We start from the raw sequence: 19,964 nt of genomic DNA, 5'->3' as shown, positions 1-19,964 counted from the left end.
GGATTTAAACATTTTACTTGTCTATCATTGTAATACTAACTAGACAAGTGTATTTCAATACAGATAGTATGTTTAGATAGTTTAATGGGGAAATTTCAATATTTAGGACACCAATTGACGGTGTTTTGTTTACATTTAGTTAAAATACCTATACCAAATATACCAAAACCAAGTATAAATGATGTTTTTTTTAAATAATTTAGGTTTTTTTTATATAAAAGTTTACTGCCTGATTGGCAGCGGTAACCAGCGTGTACACAAAATAATGTTACTTTGTTCTTATAGAATTGGCAACGTGCATGGTGATGTACATAGATTTTCTGAAAAACCAATAATGCTAGATTTTTTTTTTCATTTTTCTGTAGACCCTAAGACGGTATTAAATAAAGGTATGATACTGTATCACTTGTTTTTGTATTTTTTTACTCTTGCCAATTTAAGGGTTAAAATGTGCAAACGAAGGATGTAATAAGTGAGAGCAAAATAAAATCTAACGGTTGTCCAACCGTTAAACCGACCGTTTAACCAATATCCTGTCCAGGATATTGGTTAAAATCTAACGTAACCAAACCTATTTTTTTTAAATTATATATACCGATCCGTAGGAACATCGGGATAAAAATTGTAATCAGCGCGTTCTCGCCAACAAACTGTCATATCAGTTTGGCGAGTGGATTTAGATAGAAGTAATTGTATGTAATACCTATGAAAAATAAATAAAAATAATAAAAAAATATTAACTATGTGTTATTCCAAACAGCTATATGTATACCAAATTTCATTTAAATCCAACAAGCTCTTTTAGCGTGAAGGAGTGTAGCAAACATACACACACACAAAATCACAAACTTTCGCATTTATGATATTGTAGTTGGATTGACCAGCCTAAAGATACAGTTGGATGTATAAAGCGCACAAGCCCCCCGGTCTTCTGGCTCACTTGCCTATTTTCTAATTTTGCTTATTGTCTTATACATTGTTGTAGAGGGTAACAACAATGTATTATTATTTTGCTCACAGTAAATGCAAATGCCGGCTTGCCTGCTGTTCCTATAGTTAACTTGTTTGCACGGCCAAACTGTCGAAACAATTTCAATGCAAATTGGTACAAAGGCAACTTACTGAAATAGGGTCAAGTTACTGGTAATTGCTCGTTGAATACTGAATATTATTTCACAAAAAAAAGTCATCGGTTCTATTTTGAAAACAGAAAAATAGTTGAATAACCTGCTCGACATAAAAATCCAATATTAAATAGTTAAAAAAAAGTCCAATATGTAAAATATTACGCGGTACCTACTATGATAGAAGTGATAGAACTTAAGTAGCTAAAAATGATCGCGATTAAATCAGTTCTCATTTAAAAAATAGTGTCATACTACTCAAACTCAACTCAGTAGGTACTGCCGCTTCGCCCGCGTGGATTTCGGTTATCGCGCGATATTCCCTCAACAACTGTAAATTTTTCCGAGATAAAAAGTAACCTATGTCACTCTCTAATCCATAAAATATGTCTATGCCAAAAATCACGTCGATCCGTTGCTCCGTTTCGACGTGAAAGACGGGGTATACCTTCACTTGAACGAATTTCATTTTCCCGAATTTCATGTGCTATAATATTCAACCGCCATAATATTGTTTCTTATAAATTCATTTTCACTACTCATTGTTTACCATATTTATCAAATGACAGAATCTTTGTTTCCCATAATATTAATTTCAATAATTTCATTTTTCATAATCTTTGTAAGACATAAGTATCACATGCCATAATATCATTTGCCATCCATGTAAATGGTGAGTATCGACACTATAATACTGATAAATCCCAACAAGCCTTTGAATTAGGTAAATTTTAATCACATAGATTAGGTTAGGTTAGAATTGCGACTTTTGATTTGTGCGAGCGAGCGAAGCGAGCGAGCAAGACGGTTTGGAGCAGAAGCGACTCGAATAGGTTAGGTTAAGAAGGCTAAGGCGGGAGCTACGCTCCGCTTCGCTCCTGCCTTAGCCTTATGCTATGCCTTATGTTAGGTATTTTTTTATAGCAGTTCGGATAATAAAGATCAATCATAATCAAAATAAACACTATTGAGTATGGCGTTTGAATATTCTATTAAATAATATTATTACACTTAATAATATGGAAAACAATACGTATTGCATTCGTATCATTATGGCATCTAATTTTCGGGAAAATAAGAATATATCAAATAAATTTTCTAGTAAACGAGACATTCGGAAAAATGAAGTTGCGGGCATATGAACTTCGGGCAAATGAAATTATGGCATATAACTTTCGGGCAAACAATAGATAGAAGAAAAACGGACAAACAATAAACACATACACTTTCGCAGTTATAATATTAAGTATGGATTACGGGTACACTGAACTAACTTTGTAATGCCAGCCTTAGCAATCAGGGTTGTAACGACTTCCGTTACGACCTCACTACACAGGTACAACTTCAAGGTTCAAACTAACATTGTTATGGACAACTCAGCCGCAGGGAAGTGGCAAAAACATTACCCTCTCCTTGTAGTGGGGTAATTACGCAAACTTTGATAATACCTTTCACACTTCGAGCGAGCTCCAGTCGCGTGGCTTTTACGGACAGGACAATAGTACAGGTACGGGAAGTTTGCCTCTTTGGTTTGTTTAATATTCTCGACAATCTGCAGTGCATACAGTGACGATGTTGCAGCTATATTAGCGGGCGAAGATTCGTCTCGCTTTGTCGCTATAGAAAGTTCGTGATACAACGAACACCAACTACATGGCCACATATACTCGCAATAATCATGAGAAAGCAATCCCTTTGATGTGCGGTAAAAAACCGACGAGAGCCTCAACACTATTCGAGTTCGCCCGAATGATTCGCGTTACAGCGAACTGCGTGGCTATACAGGCGCGACAGGTCGAACATTCGCCGAATCCCGATAATGTAGCCGCAGTAGTCTTTAAAGACTAAATCATTCGTTACGGTTTCCGGAAAGTACTAAGGCCGCGGACTGGACGCAAGCGGGTAGTGGAACTGGCAGCAGAGCGGTGAGCGTGGTCTCTGTTCATTGCGCGCTGAGACGCTCGTCACAGTGGTTATCTGGCAGCACATGCAATGAACAAAGAACCTCACCGCGCCACTGCCCGCCTGCTTGTTAGCGTTCAGTTCGCGGTCTTACACGGGCACTAAAAACTATATAGTACTAAAAACTATGGATCGACTCGAATTTGACTTTGTTAAACCTTAGACGTAGACCGGTGTAGGTCGTAGTGATCTACTTAGTAGTTCCCCATGGCATGTGAAGCAGGCATCGTAGGATTAAACCTGGGATTGTACCTAGTTTGTGTTTTTTTAAGAATTCTGAGACATGGCTTGATTCAAGCAGTAGAATATACGTAATTTGAGATGATGATAATGCTGAACCAGAAGGCAACTGGTAGGGTGGCTCCAAATATTTATAATATAAGGTTCCGGATCAAGTAAGAAATATAAAGGATATTATTATGAGTAATTTAAAAACCAAACTGCTTAAATTTTTCCTGAATAAAGCATATTGTTTGTTTGTTTGTTTGTTTATACTCTTTATTGTACAAAAAGGAAAAACAAAAAGGTTACATAAATAAAAGTATACGGTTAATGAGTTTTTGTCAGAATGCAATTAATGATATTTGCACAACTCCGTCCTCATACGGACGTCAATGTACTGTCCAATAATATGGTTAAAGATTGTCGCACAACGTAACTATTTCGAACATTTTTGAACTAAGGGCTAACAACGTAGGACTTTCTGAACTCCGCTCACCTAACCTTCCGATTCATTGCAATTATATCAATCCAAAAATTATTACCAATTTGTTTTTGTAATTTTTTTATACGGCTTAAATAAAAAAAATGCATTTTATTGTTACCCACACCACACTCGTTAAATACTCAATTTAGTTCATTCTCCAATTATTTATCTTTGCTGCTTTTAATCATTGTCAAGCTGCGTCGTTGTGTGTGGGAAGCGGAATGTGACCCTTAATGTTTTCTGTGTTCCCATGTGGACATTTTTGCGGTAAGTCCCCCTTTCCCCCTCCAAAGGCATCCGCGTCCGGTTCAAACCACACCCTTTTCACTCCTCGATACTTGACAACCACAATACCTAATCTGTAGTAATAACGTGTCACTTATTCATCTACTAATCTATAAAAATGAATTGTATGTACGTATACGTAGAGTCTAGTGGTAGGTATCAGGCAAGAGCCTTTTTTATTCACGAGTATCTTTTTACTTTAGAGCGCTTGATAAAACCACCATTGCCAAGAAGAAAATTGGCGGAAAGACATTTCAAAAAAGAAAAAAACAAAGTTACAAGTAGGTACCATACTTCGCTGTCGAACGTCACTAACTGGCCACGGTAGTGACGTTTATAGCTCTATTAAAGACTGATATAAGTAAATGGTCAAGTAGAAGAGCTAGTCAAATCAATCACAATACTTCGTATAACATCAAGTCAAATATCTATTTTATTTCATACTTCTCACACCACTTTTAGCCTACGTATTCACAATGAGTACACCCTTTTCAACCGTAGTTATTAATAGAACTATTTGAACTACGACATCAAGGCTGAAATAACATGTCTAATTTTAGTTATCACATTCACACCCACTCCTCGCACGACGAGACGGACGACTTAAATTAGCCACCTACTCGCCTTAATTTTCTTCCTGATTCAGAGACTTCTACGAAAATCGAAAATCGAAGTTCGTATCGTGCTGTCCCTCTCACTCTCGTATTAAATAATATTAGTGTTAGCGGGACGGCAAGATACGAAGTTTGAATTTTGCACTTGTAGTACCTATACTCGTAGGGCCAGGCTTGTTTGCCTACACTCTCGGTGAGATAATTTCTCTAATAGGTACGTAAACCTAAGTGGTAAATAAATTTATGAGGGCTGATTTATTAGACATAGCTTTGGCATTTAAATCATGAATGAAACGGGTGGAAACGACTGAAAATTGAAATTTTAAATGATGAATAGTAATTAAGCCTCATTTGTTTCCTTAATAAAATAGTTAAGATACAATATCAATTTAATAACATCCTTACTTGCTATTATTAATACATGCAAATGCAGAAGTACATAACTCAGTCCGCCTGTAGGTCTGCCTATCTATCTGTCTGTCTGTAACCTCTTCACGCTTAATCCCACTGAATAGATTTAGATGGGTATCGAAAGTGAACAAATCAAATTGAGCGTGGAATTTCCTAAAAAAAAACATTATATATTTCGCAAAACTCGTCTTTCCAAAGATAAGACCAAGCTATATCGATTGTTCGCTCCCGAAAGGTCCCGCATAGCAAATTTCGTCTTAATAGTTAGAGCCGTTTCCAAACTCCCCAGTATTTAATAAAAAATATATAATCCATACTAATGTTTGTGTGTTTGTGTGTATGTTTGTCCGTCATTCACGTCGAAACAGAGCGACAGATCGACGTGATTTTTGGCATAGAGATAGTTTATGGGCCAGAGAGTGACATAGGCTACTTTTTATCCCGGAAAAATGTACAGTTCCCGAGGGAACAGCGCGCGATAACCGAATTCCACGCGGGCGAAGATAACTAGCTTTTGCCCGCAACTAGGTTATCGCGCGCTGTTGTCTATGTTCGCTCTCGGGTCGCTCCGTTTCAACGTGAAATACGGACAAACATACAAAACACACACACACACACACACACACACACACACACACACACACACACACACACACACACACACACACACACCCACACCCACACCCACACCCACACCCACACCCACACCCACACCACACCCACACCCACACCCACACCCACACCCACACCCACACCCACACCCACACCCACACCCACACACACACACACACACACACACACACACACACACACACACACACACACACACACACACACACACACACATTAAGTATGGATGTACAAGAATCATAGCGACATCTATAGCTACAAATCGCGAATTAATTATGCCTTAAGCTTTTTTACTCTTTATTGAGAACAACCGAGTAACCAATCGATACGCAAGTCCGTTGTATTGATCCACAAAAGTTCAGATCAAAAGAGCGCAAGAAAGGGTAAAGTAAACTGATTTTTGTATTTTCATCGTCACTTGTCTTTAAGGATACGTCGAAACGTAAAGGAATCCATTCAGAAGTAAAGTGCTGAAGGAATGCATTATTTATTTCATTTTACTTTGTCTCAAACGTCGACGGCGCTGAAGCGGCATCTTGCTTTGTATAATTTAATAGCTCTATAAGAAAATCTCAGTAAAATATTGGATCCAGTGCAATCATTTTCACTCGCATCTTTCAAAGACGCCTTTGATCATTTTTGTTGAAAATGAATGAAAATGTATTTAAAATGAATTTCTATTTTTAACGAATCTATAAACCTGTTGTGTTTATGCCACTTTCAAAAACTCCTATAAATATTAAATAGCTATATAATTGACCTGTTTTGAGAGTTGTAAACGAATAAAAAGAATGATAAATAATCGAGCTTAAGTCTTGTTTTCCTACTAGAGCGAAAGGAATCGTTGGAAACCTTGCCATAATAATAGGCAAAACGTCCAAATTTAGGATCAAAACAGGAAATAACAGCTTTAAATTAAATCTTTAATTAACACAAACGATGCCAGCTGCAAGTTATAAAATTAATTTCCGTGTTTTACGTAATGAAGTTCATGAAAACTTTCAGGATTCAGCTCTACGGAATGAGTTACAAAAGTATATTCAAATGGTCATTTAAGAAAATTGCTTCTTATTCACTTTATTAAATTAAGATTAAGTTCTGTTTGTATTTTAAATTACACCCGAAAACTTACTATTACATTTTACTACATCAAATGGCTTCTCATTTATGTGTCTGATCTATTTAATTGTTACTGATTTTTTTATTTGCTATCGTAAGTACCTCGATGGGACAACTCAATGGGACTAGTGGGATAGACGGCTTGTTGCGGGCATAATTTTAGGTGCTGAATTGTTAGTTTTATTACTCTTTAGTTACTAAGCCATGTATTTGTTTTTAAGAATAAAGATTATATCTATCTATCTATCTACTAGCTGTTGCTGGGAACTTTGCAATTAATTTTTTTTATTCGACTGGATGGCAAACGAGCAAGTGAGTCTCCTGATGGTAAGAGATCACCACCGCCCATAAACATCTGCAACACCAGGGGTATTGCAGACACCAGCACCAGCAGGGGTATTGTAGAATTCTTCGAGAAAAAACTACTGTGTCCTTTCAGGTCTCAAACTATCTCCATATCAAATTTTGTTTACATTGATTCAGTTTAAATTCATTTAGTTTGCGGGCAACTAGTGAATAGAAGTGGCGAGTTGTCGTTCATTGTGGCGTTCTAAGGGGGAGGCCTTTGTTTAGCAGTGGACGTCTTCCGGCTGATGATGGTGAAACTTAAGTATATTATATTTAATGGGAAAAAATTGTTTTTAAAGTCACTCATTTGTCCACGTACACCTACATTTTTACTACAAGTACGATGATTTTATGACAAGAACATGACTTAAGTATTACTTTCTCGTTATCTACATCCACAAAACAATACCATATTATCTTCAGAATTTGTTAAATGTTTCTCTCAAACTTAAATTTAAAACAATCCTCTCTGTCACCAAAGCCAATTTTACCTCAAGCTAATTAAAGGTAAGCCAAGTAGGTTCCGCTCAAGTTTCAAACTCAAACAAACATTGGACCAAAGTTAAACCAGCATAGTTCAGTGGGAGGGAGCCGAAATTCATGCATAATTGTATTAGGAAGGACTAAGTACTTGTATATGCTCCAAGTACTCTGTCCATCTGATGCAGATCTGAGACGTGGGCGCTAACGATTGGCCTCATGAGGAAGCTCAAAGTCGAAGCAAGCAAAAAGAGTGCTACGGAGAGGTCTATGCTCGGGGTTGCTCTGCGGGATAGAATCAGAAATGATGATATCCGCAATAGAACTAAGGTTACCGACATAGCCCTAAGGCCTGAAGAATTGTGAAATTGAAGTGGCAGTGGGCGGGGCACATTGCTCGCAGGACTGATAGCCGATGGGGTCAGAAGGTTCTCGCATGGCGTCTGCGGACCGGGAGACGAGCTGTCGGTAAGCCTCCAACAAGATAGAGCGACGACCTGGTTAAGATCACGGGATCACGGTGGATGCGGAAAGAACAAGACCGGTCTGAACGGAGAGCCTTGGGGAGGCCTAAGAGGTCTTTCGGCTGAAATGATGATGACTCTGCCCATTACGTTAAAGACTCGAACTACACGCAAACATAGTCAAGTGTCAAATAACAAGTATTTGCGTTACGGTTAAGGAGAACTTCGAGGCAAAGTAACTGAGAGAAAATTCTCAAGGGATAAAAAAAGTTCGGACCTTTCGCCTCCGCAAGTGACGCGATGGAAGCTTCAATTGTCTGTGTAATAATATTTGGAGTAAGCCTTAACGAATTCAGGAAACCATTCATTATCTAAGAGCTTCCCTTACCGGTGAAGTAAACGATCAAAGTAGCACTTCCATTCCACTTTACATTTGATAAGTCATCATTTTATTTACGGACACCCTTTTGTCTCCTTTTTTAATTGTTTTTTTTTTAAGTCATCAAAAGTTACGTAGTTTACTAAATGATTATTATAAAGTTATAATTTTGATTAAAAGCTACAAGTTTTTGCTTGAATTCGTGCTCGTTTAGCAAAATAGCTTGATTTTTTACACGTATATCTGTGGTCTTAATAAATTACATGTAATCTATATCTGTGCCAAAGACAACGATCAATCGCACGCTGTACCTACTTAAGTGAATTCTACATCTGTTGTAGAGTACCAGTAAGCTACCCTGTTCTATCTACATACCATTGCTAGTCCTACCAGTATTACATATCTATATCTATATCAACCAGTATCCTTTTTTATTTGACAAGGCTAGGACAAGGCACATGTTTTTTGTTTTGTATTTGACAATAACTTATCCTGTTAAGGGAAAAGTTCAACTTTGTACATCTTATTATCTGTTAATGTGTTTTTATTGAATAAGGAGTTATACAAAACACTACAGTACAATATTAATCATTATTGGACATAATTATAGTATGAGCAATTGTGGTTGCTAATGTAATTGTAATAATAATAGAGCTTAGGATCATAAACAGGAGAAAGTTAATTAAGTAGTACTATGTGTGGACATTAAAATATAATAAATATTTAAACCATAAACATGTCATGTCTCTTATGAAGATTTCCTAAAGCCAACGTTACCTTTCAAACAGTTTTATTTTAAAGATACATTTGACCTAATACTTGCAATCGCTCGATATCGGCTGGCTCTGAAATATTGTAAGTTACGGTAGGTTACGTTCTAGACAGCCTGCGTTCTCAAACTAGCAATTTTCTTTTGATAGACGACGTAGCATAAAATGGGCATCGACTTTTGCTCCCTAACTCCCTAACCACTTCGCTGAAGAGATTTTACTGGCTAAGAATTTAAAGAAAACGTAGTCATGTTATCAAGAAAACACTTGTTTTGTAAAATGTATAGTCGTTCTTAGACTGGTTAAGCTGTTTGTATAATTTGGAATCTAATAAAGTAAGAAGAATTCAGAGAACCTAAAGGTGTACAAATGTTTTCAGTAATAATGTTGAATGTTGACTTTACACAAGAAAAAGGCAAAAGCAATTTGCTCGAAGATATAAAAATGAAGTAAGATCATTTGTAAACGGCACCGGTGGCTTTGTTTATTGTAATTTTCATACCGAACAACAAATTGCTTTCGCTTTTGTGGATGCAAATTGAAAATATTAAAATCCGTTGTGTGTTAAATAAGTTGATTATTTATTATTTTAAAATTCCGGTTGATGTAATTGAAGACGCAAAAACCATTATAATTGAAACATTACATTGAAGGCACATTGACTAACTTATACCTAAATAGTTTCTGCGAGAACGAAAGCGAACCAAGCCTAAACTGATAAAGAATGTTCATTTAAATTTATGATAGCTTTTAGGGATATTTATAGTTGCTCCCCGAATATTTTGTCTATCCCTTAAATGGTGGACTGGTCACTCCCTCCCAAAATTTACTGCCTACTCGACGTCGTCTGCCGCATAATATGGTTTGTGTTGACGCACATTTATTTTGTAATTTAATCCCCTTTTATAACGGTGTTATAAAGGAGCACGATGCAAACAAATATTTTTAAGGGCGACTGGGAATTTTCCACAAATTATTTCCTTATAGATTTGTGGTTGTAATTCTTCATTCAGATAATTAAATATACACAAAAGTATACAATGTAAAATAACGCCAAAACAAATGATGCTGACATTGATTTCATACTTATGCGTTTTTCTTAAAAATAATCATGTGTTAGTTACTGCTAATCGATATCCACTGGTTTTTATGAATTGGGGTTTTCTATTTCTTGAACAAACACTATCTGGAATCAAATCACTTCCTGTAGTTAGTTGATTTTTTAATGTATTGAAATATTATATAAGTAGATTTTTTTTTCACCGCAAAACAGATTTATTAAGAAAATACAAAATATCCATAGGACTAAAACTACTACTAAATTAAAATAAATAAAACTTTAATTAAAAAAGAGAGGTGGGCCTCTTGGCATGGTGCCCATCACGCAGGCAGCATTCCCGCGTTGAACTGCGATTGAGATTCTTTGCGCGAGAAAGCTGCCGGCGCGAGGGTTGCCTGTTGCCTCCCTTAACCTATTGCTGAGCTCCCTGTGTAGCTCCAGCGCACCCTTACCCCAAGGACGTAGAGTCACGACGCCGAAAGCAAAGAAATGATATATAAGTAGATAAGTAATGATCTTCATTTGACTTTGAAAACTATGGCGTAGACAGTCCAAGTCGTACTTTATTCTGTGTTTTATCTAATGATTCTTTTAGGCGTGGATTATACTACGAAATTCGATTTCAACCCGTCATTCGATTAGAATGTGACAGAGTTGATACTTTGACAACGGCATTCTTGTTTCGCAGTGAACATTGACACTAGCTAGTGTAGCTTGCCACTTCGGCACAGATAAAAAAAATGCTGGTGCTCAAGAACTAGATCAAACTGACGTCATCAACAAAAATAGATTCAATAATTAGTAAAATAAAAGTAAGGGATTAATTAAGAAAATATCGAAATTGGTTTCTAATTAGTGACTTCTCTATACCTATAAAAATAAAAAATGCATTAGTATTTTTTTTGGACAATTCTTATGCTTGTGCTAAGAGATGAGAAGGTTAGAGAATATTTGAAAAATAATAGCAACCCCTCTACTATTATTCCTTGCAGTGTTTAATCAAGACCAAGAAATTTCTCAGTTCAGACGCTCCACGTGATTTTTAATAACATCGTCAATAAGCAACGGATTTGCAGAGATTCAATCAATCCACCAGGTATAAAAAACCGCTTGTCATCGTAATGGAAGTTATCAATGACATTGTGTCACAGCCCCTTTCCTCTGTCAGCTATCATATCGACGCTCTTCCCAAGGACGCCATTTCGGTGAAGTTTAATAGTGGATTTTCGCATTTATTTTTTTCCGCTTATCGGGAAAGCGAAGTACGGCAAAGTAACGACTTAAGACGTGATGAGAGAATGTTGGTTTTCTTTTAAAGGGCCTTTACTAAGGTCCTTTAGTGACATCAGGTTTTTGTTATTTAGTATTTTCTTAGTGGATTCTTTGTAAGGGCGTCTTTGATACGAACAGAATCATACATAGGTATTAAGGGGAGAAATCTAGACAAGACAATCTAAGTTAATTATCTGGCTACTTAATAGTTATTATGGATTCAATAAGAAGCAAGGATTGTAGAGCCAATTATAATATTTTAGGAAAAGAAGTATGTATTAAAATATTGTGTGAACAACCAATGTTTTATATTGACATTCAGAATTTGATTTGTAACTAAGGCAAAGTATTAGCTAAGTTCGTCACAATAGTACTAGATGAACGATAGGGACCGGTTACAAATATTGTAATACGAATAATAAAACAATGGAACTTCTACGTGCATCTTATCTATTTTATGTCATAACACATTATTTTGAGGGTCCAATGGAAGTAAAAAAATCCTAAAAATAACCTAATATTTAATACCTATGAATGAGAAGTTTTTATTTTATTTTAAGGCTATCGATTCCATCATCATTATTATTAATATTATTATTAGTTTGCAGCAGGTATCACAAGATTTTTTGTCTCATTCAGTACACTCAGTAGGTACTTCTCCATTTAAGGCACTACCTTCCACCCTCAAATACTAACTAATTAATAAATTACTGTACCGCCCTTGACCAATACTAACATTTAAGTTTGTCTAACAATCGGTTAACTAGGACGGTTAATTACTTCGTCATTGTCAGAACAGACAGAACATAATCAGTTTACCGTTGCTCGACGTTGTACGATTCGGCTTGATTAATAAACAAACGTTTTAATCGTCCTCAGTTATGGCATAAATACATCAAAATGTCACGGAACTGTTCTTGCTGCTTCGTCTCGTCCGCAATATAAGATATTTGCTGGGTTTCATAATGTTTGGGTAGGAATCAAGAATTTACCTAGATCAGTATAATAACTTTTTCATGCAAAAATAGTTGTTATAAATAACTTTAAGTACCTACAGGTAGGTACTTAAATTATTTAACTTGAAAAAAAATTTTAGGACTAAGAATATATTAAAGTTGATCGCACACGGTTTCCAATAGTAAATTTTACAACGAGTGCACAAAACGCGTCATTACACCCGAGACGTTTACATCGACCCGAGCCCCAATGAACCCTTGCGGCTTGGTAGTTCCTCGTAAGTCGAGGGTAAAATTAGTTTTATGAACAAAGGCCTCCTTCTCGCCACTTGCATCCACTGGTCGCCCGAATCTCTCAGGATATTGTCAGTCCACTGAGTGGTAGGTGTGCCAACGCTTCGTCTTTCGGTTGGTAACATAGATATTAAATACGCTGGTGACATCTATTTGAACTTTAAAGCAAAAAATGGTGCGGCTTGTAATAATGTAGATACATGATGCAGTTTATCTTCATTTATCTTTAGCCTAAACGAGTGTGACGTTAGCAAAAAGTAAATGCAATAGTCATCGTAATCCGATTCCTTGCCAAGTATTTTGAAACTCAATGTTAGCTGATTTTGCTGCCAACTTTCATATTGGTTTCTACTCTAGTCTGCGGTATATTTGGAGGTCTCAAATGTCATGAAAACGCAAAATTTTAAATTTAAGTTTATAGTTTTAATTATTAGTTTAATTTTCTCTGCTTTATTTTATGTTTTAATACATATTTCAAAGCATTATTTTGATAGAGATTCTTAAAGTTCGTAAAGTCGTGGTAGTCTAATGGTTTGATCTAGGTCCTCTGAAGCAGAGGATTGTGGTTCAAACCTGGGGATGATTATGAATGAATGAATCCGCAATAGGCCCGCGTGCGAACTACGGCCCAAGCCCTCTCGTCCTGAGTGGAGGCCTGTGCTCAGCAGTGGGACGTATATAGGCTGGGATGAAGAAGTTTTAAATTCGACTGTACTTTTTTTATTATAACTGTTACACTTTTTATGCATTGAACCAGTTTTCTATTTATATGTAACTAGCTTATAAAGTGAACAGCGAAAATGGATGAGCAGTTGTGGAGTTTATAATTATCTACACACCTTATTGGCTTGGACACGCAGAAAAGTTTGGTGAGGATCGAGCCGTGAAAAGAGCGTACTTGGGACAACCGAGGGCACGTAGACTGGTTGGTCGTCCCAGGTACCGCTAGAGGGATGAGATCCAGAGAGTTTTTGCGGATCATGGCGTCGAGGGCTGGCAAGAGATGGCCCAAGACCAGAAAGGGGTTTTCAGTCGTTTTAACCGCCTCAGTTTTCGTGGTGGCTGTAAAATTTGATAACATTTTTGATTATTTTTTAGACGCCCTGTCCTTCTACTAGATATTTAACCTGAAAACTGTAACAGAAACTTCTACCATGTCAACGAAAATGCGCCCATTTTAATCAAATAAATAAACGCTCGATAATGACTAAAGAGCATGACCTCCGACTTGGCGTCGCTACCCAGCTAGTTAGCCCTCTTGTTATCATGTTATTAGACACTGTATTGTAGATCATTTTTAACTCCACGCCCGCTCAGCCTTTTTCGCTGCTGACTCAGCACATAAAATATGTACATATCGATTTATTGTTTTAACACAAATTCCTGTTCTTTGATCATCAAAGGTCTACAGTAAAACAAAAAATTGAACATTCAAAGAAAATCCTTTCGCAGAAATCAAGCTTTTCATAACTCAAAACGGTAATCTTTTTTTAAGATTATTCCAATCAAAGGGAGGAAAAATTAAAAAAAGATGTATTTACTCGTAAGAAGTACTTTGAAATTTTATTAGTGGAAGAGTCATATTGTTCCATTTTTTTAAAACCGATCGTTTTGGAGATCCTTGGGAAAAGACCTTGTCCAGTACAGTCACCAGCATTAATATTTGCCACAGCGGAGCGTGCAAAAATATCTGGCACGTCCCTCCGGCCCTAGAAATAGAGTCGTATCAGATATTTATGCACGCTTGTTGTGTCAGATATTGGTGCTGGTGACTGTACCTAGTAGAGATTTTTCTTTTGATACGACGATGATGAAGCCGTGGTGGGTGGCCTAGTGCTTTGACCTATAGCCCCTCAAGCAGAGGATCGTGGATTCAAACCCCGGCTCACACCTCTGAGTTTTTCGAAATTCATGTGTGAAATGACATTTGAAGTTTACAACGAGCTTTACGGTGAAGGAAAACATCGCGAGGAAACCTGTGAAGCAATTCAATGGTTGCTTTATTCCAGAGGTCCTGCTATCTACATAACATACCACATCCAAATAGTCCAGCCGTTTTGGCGTAAAGTAACAAACATAGACACACACATACTTACAAACTATCGCATAATATTGGTAGGAGTAGGATTACAATAATTTAACGGCTTTGAAAAACGATGCTCCCTTTACGAATTGCCAAACGATCTAAAACGAGCCTCGGTGATGATTACAGACAGCTAACAAATCACATTGCGATCTACCATGCAAAATGATCCACAGCATCAAACAAACGATGCGATGTGGTATCCGTAGGAAAAATGCCGTCCAATTATTTTGGTCGTGGTAACAGGAAATGAATTGTGGAGAGATACCGGGAGGAAATCAGGCCAATGGGGCGCAACTTGCCTTTAAATTATGGACCGAGAATATTTTACGTGATAAGGGAAAGTTTTAGGCCGTGACAATGCTATTGCATCGGCATATTGATGTTGTAGGAAGTTCTTCTGAAGTTTGGGTCTCGTGGTCGTTACGGTGGGTATAGAGGAGGCTTACGCAGCTTTACGGGAGTGAATAACCCCACGTTCCGGCCGAGGCTTGTATAGTTCTTTTCTCAAACATGACGTTAAATAAAATAAAAAACAAGAAATCTAGTTGGCAGGACGCAGTCTGGTATGGCGGCGGGCGGCTGCGGAGCGGGTGTTGTTGGCGTAGGCCGTGCCGGAGAGCGCGCGTTGAAACAAAAGACGGTCGCATTGCCGGCCAGCGGCCTGCAAAGTTGCATGAAATCTCTTTGCAGGCCGCTAGAGTGACCGCGCGCAGGCAGCTGAGCCGCAGCGCCTGAAGCGCGATACTTCTCAGCCTATTATTCGTAACACAACGTCAATATTTCATGTCATGTTTGAGAAATATTTATTTATATTCGTCAAAGTAGAGGAGGTTTTACGCGTCCAGCCCGGCACGAGCAAAACTTGCAGGAGATCGCAGAGAACAGAAGCCTTATTGTCTAACGCACTCAGAATCCCAATCGTTTTCACCACTTCTCTCTGTCATGCGGTTAGGACGAGGATAGAAAGAGATAGTGAATGCTATCGCGAGCAGCCGTGCGTTAGACAATACAGCCTCAGGGCGCGTCGGCGCTAACTGATATTGGAAGCCAAGATCCACTTTTGATCGATGAACCAAAGGAGTAAGTCTTTATGTCTCTTATCATGAGAAATACTGGGATAACCTTGAAACTATTCAGTTCCTCTCAGTAAGTGCATTTAGTCATTATTTTAATAAGTCCATTAACTAGCTAACCCCAACAACTACTAAAAACATCATTTTCAGGAATCCTCATCCAGAAAATTTATATAAGTACTTACTTAACAAAAAAAACTACCTCAAAAAGGTATTGAGTGCAAGAGTGTCAAATTTGATCCAGAAACATATAATTGTAGATAATTTTAACATTTTTATCTTAGACCCTTAGGTACTTTACTACTAACGTCCGTATCAAGACGTCCTACAGTTGTGCAAGACTCCCTTGATAGTCGATCGGTGCCTATGCTGGTTCATACAGAACTGTGATTCTATCACACTTATCGGTGAAGTGAATAAACAATAGAGAACCCCTTCAAAGACGCAGATCTAAACCCGATATTCGAAATTCTATACTTCTTATAGTTTTTTCTTAGTCTTATAGTGCTATGGTTACGTTAGCTTCAAGAACTAAATTTCTTGTCCCTATAAATTGAAAAGTGCTCATAGTCAGCAAATCAACAGCTATTCTAAGTAAATATATCAAAACTATTGATAATTAAAAAAAAAGTCAAATCATAATGTCAAGTTTCATCTCTCACAAAATCGCTGTCGGCTCCAACCTAGTACAACAAATCCATTTACATGATATGAAAGACATGTTTACCTAAATAACACTGTCTATGTGGAAAAAAGTTGTTTAGCCAAATTTCTACGGTACCTATCAAGAAGTGATGGATTGGTTGTTAGTAACTGCCAGCAGTTTCTGGAGAAAACACTGCAAGCTTTCTCGATCAGCTGGAGAATATAAGTGTTACTTAGTACGGAAAATCATACACTTATTCTTATAGCACTAAGGTTGACAATGACTCGTTGACAAAGCTTTTCATTTAACAAAAGCGAGGTCAGGTTTTACGAGCGTCAAGTAATGACCGTAGCAGTAACGCAGACTTTATAAGAATTCAAATATGCCTCATCAATTTCCGCAGCGGCTAGGAAGAGCGAGGACGTTCAAAACTTCAAAGGCACATCTGGGGAGAAATCAAAAGAACTCGTTGAAACATGCCCCTGAAAGGCTTACCTGATCTCATCTCGTAAGGCATTTTGTAGCTCGAAAAGCGCCTCTCTGTCACAGACACGACTCAACCCGCATTGCACTATGGACACCACACACGTCACTTCGTTGTAAAAGGGTCACACTCTATTTGAGGTTAGTTGTCAGAGGTTGTTTTGCACCATGACGGTGCGTTCTCGTCTCGTCAAAAAACGTTACGGGGACGGTACGGCGGACGCGGCGACCGCGGCGTCTGCGGGGTCACTTACGTCTGCCGTCGGGGATGCGGCGCGCGCCGCCAGCGCCCCAGGTTGCCATGGCAACGGTCCGGGCGATATCTGCCTCGGTCTCTTTCTCGTACGAAAACAAAAATAGCAAATTAATTGCGTAATCGTGGCCCACGAATTTTTCGAGCTCAATTTGGATCAAAAAATTGGATTGACTTCGTGATCAGGTAAGGCTCGACGCTTCTTATTGAACTTCTGAGTTAGCACGCTTTTTCGTATAGGCTTGTTTTGTTACCTAATTGGCATTACGTAACAAGATTGTTTGCATGTGTCACAACTCGCACAATGTAGGTTAAACGGCGGCATTCCGGAAATCGGGCCAAGCGGGCTTCAGGGACTGGCGACGCGCTGTGTGCGAAATTCAAGTGTTCATTTACTCAGCGGGAAGCCTTCAAGAATTTCTAAATTAAATAGGTACAACAACCTCTTTGGTTCTAAAGTATCGATGCCATTTATTTTACTCTGTCAAGAGAACAATTTTCGTGAACCAACTTTTATTTTAATAAAGAATGTCTGCAGCATGCAAAATTTCAAAGTATTCTCTATGCTGTTCTGTTTTATTTGTCTACAAAACCGTACTATTTCACATTGCATAAAAATGTTATTTATTATTAACTTTTATTTCAAGCAATATTTCGTACGTCTGTAGAAAAAGATAAACGACCAATAGCCAGCAGTCAATACGGCATCTGCCCCAAATTATACCTACATAATATGAAAATGTTCCTTTCTCAAGTAAAGAGAGACCTCACAAGTTCTTGGGGCTTTTTGCCTCAGTCATGTTGTAACTTCAGAATTACTTGGAAACTTTTGAATATTACATTAATTAGGAGCCTGTGGTTTTCGCTTAACGTCTTCAACTGTGCTGTGGTTAAGTGAATGAAAGAATACATGAAAGAAAATAAATTTATTCACAACAACCAAGACACAACAATATTATTTAAGGACAAATAGACAACACGAAGAATATAATGTATATCATCATTCCCCGAATACTTAGTCTGTAAAAAAAAACTTTAGTTCAAGCATATGATAAATATTTGTAAGTATGACATTGCTAAACACCACCCTAAATTTCTTATTTCTTTTAGTACAGAAATACCGTCTTTCACGTCACTTAAATTAACAAAAGAAACTCAGAAATCTACATAAATCAAATCTGTATTGTTTTTGCATTTTGCTCATTAATATTGGTTCCGAATTGTTCTGATTTCTGAACTGAAATATTTCTACATGCTTTTACGCTTTTACAAAGTCGTGTATTAATTGATTTACGCTTCTATTTGAAGATTTTGCGCAAAATCCGCTATATGGATTCAAGCATCCATAACAAGGGCTACCGACGTTTTAATTTCAAAATACCTCTATCAAAGATCACGGCGACCGGAATGCAAGATCAACCCCTTTTTCCCCGCTTTTAAAACAAAGGCGACCCTCGGCCTCTTATACATTTATGTTAGTATTCATAGTTTTTCTCAAACGCCATCTGCTTCAATTAGAAACGCTGAGACATAGCGATATAAGAAAATGCGTTGAGGTTGAAAGGGTCGTGATGAAATTGAGTTAGAACGCATTACGTACCCGTTGTACATTTTGTTTATACGTGGTTTTAGTTCGTCTGCTTATGGACAGGAGTTGCAACTGATTAAGAGGTATTAAAGCGTATTATGAGTGTGACTTAAAGAGGCTTTTATTCCAGACAGAAATCATATTTGTCTTAATCGGATTAGAACGGGGCTTGCTACGAATAAAGAATATTTATTCGTAGGGGGCTTGGTACTTTATTGTGGTGCGATTTTAACATCATCCAATAATATGCCCCAGCTCTTTAGACAAGCTCAAGGTTGACTCAATACGAACATCTTTTCCCACATTTGGTTTAAACTCCCATGCTAAGCTACTAGAGCTGCCGTCGGCTTGATTCCAATGACTGTAAAAGCTGGCTGCAATAGCTGTCAATGGTACGGTCACTTTTAAAGTAGCTCGACTGGTATTTTCGATTGTGACGAAGCTGAAAATACAGTTCTGTGACCAGGATAAACTAACTTTCGAGTCTGCGAGCTTGGCGTATGTCGCTAATAGCAAAGTTACGGTACGCCGTCCGTGCAAATGACGCACACATTTGTTCTAACAAATATACAAATACAAAGTATTATCCAACTTTAAGTGAATCACCAGTAAGTTTGGGTAAGCTGTCTGGCTGGTGATTGCGTAGTTAAAATCCGTCTAAATTAAGTTAGATTTGATGATGTTTTTATACTCGTAGGTACGTCTGGTGTTGACGTCATTAATTTTTCTATTGTTTTTAGTAAAATTAAAGAGAGTAATTACTTTTTCACTTCTCATGCTCTTAAAATAGTACTTTAGTCTCTGCATATCGGGACTAAAGCTCCTTTTTAGGGTTCCGGGGCCAAAATGACAAAAACGGAACTCTTATAATTTCGCCATGTCTGTCTGTCTGTCTGTCCGTCCGCGGCTTTGCTCAGGGACTATAACGCTAGAAAGCTGTAATTTTGCACGAATATGTGTA

At 37.6% G+C, this 19,964-nt stretch overlaps 1 protein-coding gene across 4 annotated transcripts in view; it reads right to left on the bottom strand.

Annotated features, from left to right (window-relative positions):
* LOC141440687 (uncharacterized) overlaps positions 1 to 17,399 on the bottom strand; it is a 334,806-nt gene extending 317,407 nt beyond the window's left edge. For all 4 annotated transcript variants that reach the window (XM_074105215.1, XM_074105217.1, XM_074105216.1 and 1 more), the window contains exon 1: positions 17,175 to 17,399. In XM_074105215.1, coding sequence (XP_073961316.1) covers positions 17,175 to 17,196 — 22 coding nt within the window. In that variant the 5' untranslated portion in view covers positions 17,197 to 17,399. The remainder of the gene's footprint in view (positions 1 to 17,174) is intronic.
* Positions 17,400 to 19,964: the final 2,565 nt, after the last annotated feature.

Source organism: Choristoneura fumiferana, chromosome 23, assembly GCF_025370935.1.
Source record: "Choristoneura fumiferana chromosome 23, NRCan_CFum_1, whole genome shotgun sequence".
In the NCBI taxonomy this organism is placed as follows: Eukaryota; Metazoa; Arthropoda; class Insecta; order Lepidoptera; family Tortricidae; genus Choristoneura; species Choristoneura fumiferana.
Note: the sequence above shows the minus strand (reverse complement) of the source record. Positions and strands in the feature narration are given on the sequence as shown.